Source organism: Ananas comosus, linkage group 7, assembly GCF_001540865.1.
Source record: "Ananas comosus cultivar F153 linkage group 7, ASM154086v1, whole genome shotgun sequence".
NCBI lineage: Eukaryota > Viridiplantae > Streptophyta > Magnoliopsida > Poales > Bromeliaceae > Ananas > Ananas comosus.
This window is the reverse complement of record NC_033627.1, coordinates 3353205-3359526: the sequence shown is the minus strand read 5'-3', so window position 1 is coordinate 3359526 and position 6322 is coordinate 3353205. Positions and strand designations below refer to the sequence as shown.

Sequence of the window (6322 nt, the reverse complement as noted above, 5' to 3'; positions counted from 1 at the left end):
GTGCACGGACTAGCGTGGTGCACCGGGTGCAGGCACCAATTTGTCTTCCATCAGCGTGTTTCGTATCATAGGCCCAGTTGTATATGGGCCGAGTTGGGCCAGTACCTGATATGAAGTTTTTCCCATTCCTAATTTATCAGCTCATGGGCCCGAATGCGGTCCATTAAAAAAGCCCAGGCCTATTAACAACCCTATTTAAGGGCCACTGTATCTTCTTCGGTGGCTCGAAATGTGGAGGAGAGTGCGAGAATGGTCTCCGGAGTTCGAATCGCTCGTCACTCCCGCCTCCGCTTCTCCTCGATCGTTCCATCTCCTCGTCTCCGTCGCGATCTCTCCTCTCTCGCACACTCTTTTTCTTCGAAGGTTCGCCTCCTCTCTCTCTCTCTCTCTCTCTCTCTCTCTCTCTCTACAGTTCTACCTCGCCTCCTACTGTCTTCTTCGTTTCCTTCTCTGTCCCCGTCGCGCAATTTGGTCGCACGAACCCTAGCGTGATCGAGAGAGCGTAAAATCGCGAGTTCTTGTGGTGGTTTCGGTGAGATGAACAATTTCGTGGGGGCGATTCATCGGATCGTTGATCTATTAGGTTGCTTGAGATCGGTTCGACCAGATTAGGGTTTCGGTGTTCGTGGATTACGATTTATTGTTTACTTTGGCTTAGATATGTCACATTTTGCTGTTTGGACGATCGAATTGATCGTTGGTCTTGTATTAATGGTTTTATCTCACTATAAGCATCATACGGAGCATTAGATTGTTGAAGATGATAGTTACTGATCAGATAGATATCGTTTGATAAGTTTCTTGTTGCATGAAGTCATATCTGCTTGTGATAGTTGTTTAATTGGTTATCGCCATGTTCTGTCTAATCTCATTCATTAATTGGAGTTGCAAGAAGTAAATATTTGGAAGGTCTATTGCACCTGAAATGCCAATTAACATCATGAAGGTTTGTGAAATCTACCATGCCTTAGGCGTAGCCCTGTTTGTTATCTCTAGTGTTAGCCTTTTCGAACTCCAAGGTGTCTGTCTATATAGGGAACTGTTCGGCCAAGAAAGATTATTAGTAGAATGGCCAATGCCATGCTCCTTTGACTTTCGAAGGTTACCTGTAACAGATCATCTTCTGAGTTCTGAGAGTTAGCCATATTTAAAAATTACCATAATCTTGCACTGTCATTTCTTATTGTTGTAACTAGGATTTTTTTTTTTTTTTTGAAATTTTCAGGGAATTACTCTGTTATCTCTTTGTTACTTTTCAGGCTTGCTAGATAAACAATGAATGCTGTGAATTCTTGCCATGGTTGCAACAAAAAGCAGGCGCTGAGATATCCTCGGTGCTATCGGTTGGAAATTCTGCCTTTGGCAGGTTATAAGTGCTTTCTTTTCTATGTTATGTTGATTTTTTTTTTCTTTGTTTCACTTTACTCTCACACTTGCTTTGTCCGATTCTAACTTTGAATTTTTTTCTTTTCATAGTTTCTTGTGTTGTTTTCTTGATTGCTTTAGTTTGCTTTGATTCCTTCAACTCTTTATTGCAGGGTGGAACTAATTCATTGTCTCACAACACAAGTTATACATGTGAATTTTATGCGCTTATACAATGGGATGCCAATTCATGTGATCTGTCTTTTACTGAATGCAGATCATTGTATGCATCAAAGGCAATACAAGCTGGAGATTGTATGCTGAAGGTTCCTTACAGTGTTGTAAGCTCCAATTGTCTTCTGCACCTGTTTTTCCGGACATTTTATTTGGGGTGGAGGCATTACAATTGACTTCCATTATGCAGCATCTCACTTCAGATAAATTCCCTTCGAAAATCTCCCCGTTTATTGATCATGGTGTTGGAAGTGTGTCATTTGTTGCCGTGGTACTTATGGCAGAGCAGAAACTGGAAATGGTATTAGTTTTTTGAAAATGTGTTACATCCTAGTTCGTGCTTAATCTTGCCTTTTCGAGGCCAATTACTGTGTGACATTAATTTTCTGTTATTTTGGAAAACACGATATTCAACTTATCATCTTTTTCTTCTTCATTAGGAATCTGGATGAGCGGCCTATATTACTAGTCTCCCTCAAATGGATGAGATGCATAACACGGTACTCCAGTTAAGAGAATGATAATTGCTTAGCAGTTGAAAGGTTGTTGCGAAATGGTCTCAATAATTGCAATTATACCTATATTTTAGCTAGTATTTGACCTACATATTGTGCTGCATTTTCTTTTCCCCACAATCATTTCGTATGAAAATGCAAGATTTGAATAACTGGAAAAAATTATTTTCCAAGACTAAATGGCACTTAGTAAACAAGGTTGTTAGCTTGTGGCTATCCAAAATTTTCGTTTTCATTTTCTCCTTTTTTTCATTTAGAATTGGAGGGAACAGGATTTCATAGCGGCTTACATCCTCACTTTTGTGTTACAAATTAGAGTTAGTAAAGATTTATAAGAATGTGGTACTACAAGAAGTACATGTTTAAACATGGGCTGCATGTACTATCTGTTGATATCAGAAAGGCTAAAAGCATTATCAAACTGCTAGACATACAATTTAAAAATTCTTATATCTGGGTATAGTATGCGTGTTATCTTTTGTTAATATTTATAAATGGTTTTTGCTTGGAAATTCTTGTTCTTTATATGAAAATGTGGTAGGAAGTTATTCTTGTGGCTTCTGCATCCTCCGTCATTATTTTTTGATGTGTCTTATTTTAGCACTAGGAAATCACATTCGGTACTGCAGTACTGTTAATATTGAGTATTGCAGTTTTATATTACATTACAGATATTCTGGAGTGATGATGACCTGCAGATGATAAGTCAAAGCCCAGTTTACAAGGAAACTTTTGAGCACAAAGCAAACATTGAGAAGGAATTTTTAGCTCTTAAACCAGTTTGTAATACTTTCTAAAATCTTCATTTAATTGCTAGCTTATCTTACATCTGTGTCTCTTCCAATTTTTTTGTCTTTTGGCTATCTTGTCCCAATAATATGCTTTAAGATGATTTCTTTTAGTTGTAGATGATAGGATCTTAGAAATATTCATCTTATCTTTCATATTTCTTCCTTGCTAACAGACAACCTTGGGTATAGTATAGAAATGAGGGCTTAACCATGGATAGCAAAGAAATGATAGGACTTGAGTGTCTGTTTAGATGCAATTGCTATAACTATTATCTAGTATAGTTTGGTTTCTAAATGAGCGAAAAGATCAAGCTGAAATCATATGGTTCAGAACCGGTTCTGTAATGAAAAGTAAGAGGTATTAATTTCTTTCTATAAGCCACTTTTGATCTTTGATGGGAGCTATATTCACTTTTGCCAAGTGTGATGTAGTTTCAGAGTCGTACTACTAATCATGTAATGCATGGGCCAAATATAAAATATCGTCATTTGGTTCTTCAGGTTTTCAATATCAGCTTCTTTTTTTTTTCTTGTTTCTTCTAATTTTTCCTCCTTTCTCAAAAGCATATATAGAATTATGTCATGCAGTTCGCGCACAATATAGAAGAATAGTTTTACATAGTAAGCAAACCTATGCAAATTCACCTGGGTTTAATAGTTTTAATATTCAATAGAACGGTAGACTCTGGCACCCTCTGCAAGAAAACTTGTCTTACCACCTTATTTTCTTCATCTTGAATTCTGGTGCTGAGAGATGATTTATGTAGATACTATTCGTTCATGATGATGATTCAAACTATCTTATTCTAGTTAAAGTTAAAATTTCTCCATTTTTAGTTGGCTGATCTATTATTTAAATATCTTTAGGCTTTGGAGTGTTTCCCTCAGATTTTTGGTGACCTCAGGTTGGAGAATTTCATGCATGCATGTGCTTTGGGTAAGCTACAATTGCACTTGGCTATTATTGCGATGTCTAAAGTCCGTAATGTTGAATAAGTGTTTATACATTAATGTAATGTTGCAATGTATTCTAACTATTTGTCCTTTACCCTACACTAGGTTGATTTGTTGGCACTTTCGCTTACTGTGAAAGGTGAACTTACGCAGTTTTCACGGCACTCAGATCTTACATATTTGTTGCATCTTAGAATATCACGAGATTTTTCTATCCTTTAAAATGTCAAATTTCACATTATTTAGGAGTTATCTAGCATCCTGATAGGTGAAAACCTGAGCCTTCCTACAGTTAGAAGCCACTATTGGCCTGGCAAATAGGTTGTGAACTTGTGAACTTGGGATTTTGGGTGCCTTTGTGCTTTCTTATCCCACCTTTTGTATGTGTGTTTAAATATAGTAGAAATTCTTTAGGGATTTTGAAGACATACACGTTAGCATTAGTGTATTTGGCTGAAGTGTCATATGATAAAGTTTGACCATCAGTTTTATCAGGTTGAGTTTTTGTGTCATCCTTTTCTACTCTGCTTTGGACTATTGGAACTTAATTCTACTTTACCACCATGTATTTCAAAGTGAGTGCTTTACTATGGTTGCTTTCTCTGGTTTTCCGTTAACTCCTCTTGTTAAAATGATTTTCGAACAAAGCAAGTGGCAATTAAGCGACCCATCCAACAGCTATATATTAGAAGAATAAATAAAATTAAAGAATTCAATCCCTATTTATTATAATTAAAATAAGTTATGTGATTATCGCATGCTCATTCTTAACTTCACGGCAAGTCCTAGGGGAGGTTTTAAAGTCTCCCTAATTTTTATGATCATATTGCTTATTGTACATGGTTTCATGATTGAACAATATGTGCTTCATTCCACTCCTGTCTATTTCTTTTGCTAAATCTTAAGCTAATTTTTTATGCAATTCATGCAGTTTCATCTCGAGCTTGGAAGACTTCAAAAGGCGTATCTTTGGTATGATTCCTTGACTTCCTTTTCTTTATCTTACGTCTTTTTTTCTTCTTTTTTTTCTTTGGTGTGTGAAGGATAAAATATGTGATGCGTTACATTTCATATTTGCAATCTGAATAGCCAATTTTAGATCTCATTTGCAGATTTCCTAAATCATGATGGTACTTCAGATTCCGTGTTACTAAGTGATGACTACAAAGAAATTTCAGAGGTACTAGTCTCTTTTTTTTCATTCGATTTCCTGCTTGGCTGGCCAACTCATGAATGAAGTTTATACCAATTGGTTTTATGACTGAAAATGGTTAAGACTCTCTATTGTTTTGTATTTTGTTTACTGGAAAGTATAAGTAGTTTCTGAAGGGGTGATGCCAGTATAGTCGACTGCAGAAGTCAATTCATGTTATTAAGACCTCCATTTTTCAGTTGGGCTGTAGACAGTTTTATAATATTGGAGAAAAGCTTGGGTGATAATAATGAGCTTATGAGCTATTTGGACATAAATTGGACCTTAACCAGGAAGCCCACATGCTTTGAATTGTGAGGGCTGTTATTTCCAGTGGTATCATAAGATTACTTGTATGTACAACAAGTCAGTGAAGAAGTAGCTTAAATTTTATGGATGTGAAAATTCGTTTTATAAATACCTAATATCAGCTAATGTTTTTCACATACCTGAATCTTTGGAGTGGACAAATATGCAATTAAACAAAGTTGTGGCATTCTTTTAAGCAAACAAAAAATATTCACTTCTAGGATGCCAAGTTCTTGTATTTCAGGGTTTGAAAAGTTGAAGGCTTGCTTTCACGTGATTTGTCCTTCAAATGATAGTACTCTCTGTTTGCTGGTGTAAGTAACAAGAAATAGTCTTTAAATTTGTTCATTCTTCTAGTCTTTTCTATGTACATCATGCTAATCTTAAATGTTTCCGTTGGATGAAGTAAGTTCTATGACTTCAAATTCTAACTTGCCATCTATTTTGCTTGATTCTGATCGTGGTAAAAGTTTATAAAACTCCAAGACATTCAGTTTCTGATTGATGCTTGCAAAACGTTGTACAGGTACTTGCTGATAGGGATTACGGTGTTGGTGAACTGGTATCATTTTGCTTGACTGCATTAGTTGCATTTCTTTTTTTTCTTGCTTTTGTTAAATCTTTCGCAATAATTAAATGAGGTTGTAGTAGAGCTTTATTTATTCTTTAATATTCTTTTCTCTTTTCTAACTTGTGCTTGATCTCTTGGCAAAGATTTAAGCAGCCTATAGTTTAACTCGTTATTTAGTCAATGTTGAAGTTCATTTAATGAATTGGTGACAAAGTCCTAATAATGTAAGTATCATTTTAATTTGTTAATTGTGTTTCCAGGTTATGATAAGATATGGGAAGTTCTCTAATGCTACTCTCCTCCTAGACTTTGGTTTTACTGTTCCAAACAACATTTATGATCAGGTAATTCTCTGGTTCCCTGGCAAATCAATGTGTAGCCTTATTCTGTG

At 35.9% G+C, this 6322-nt stretch overlaps 1 protein-coding gene across 1 annotated transcript in view; it reads left to right on the top strand.

The window, feature by feature from the left end:
- The window catches only part of LOC109712748 (fructose-bisphosphate aldolase-lysine N-methyltransferase, chloroplastic-like), a 6914-nt gene continuing 824 nt past the window's right edge, over positions 233-6322 (top strand). The window contains exons 1-11 of the mRNA XM_020236492.1: positions 233-363; positions 1260-1366; positions 1643-1706; positions 1790-1900; positions 2040-2099; positions 2786-2893; positions 3773-3842; positions 4791-4831; positions 4959-5039; positions 5887-5922; positions 6192-6319. Of these exons, the coding sequence (XP_020092081.1) occupies positions 2079-2099; positions 2786-2893; positions 3773-3842; positions 4791-4831; positions 4959-5039; positions 5887-5922; positions 6192-6319 (485 nt within the window). The 5' untranslated portion in view covers positions 233-363; positions 1260-1366; positions 1643-1706; positions 1790-1900; positions 2040-2078. The remainder of the gene's footprint in view (positions 364-1259; positions 1367-1642; positions 1707-1789; positions 1901-2039; positions 2100-2785; positions 2894-3772; positions 3843-4790; positions 4832-4958; positions 5040-5886; positions 5923-6191; positions 6320-6322) is intronic.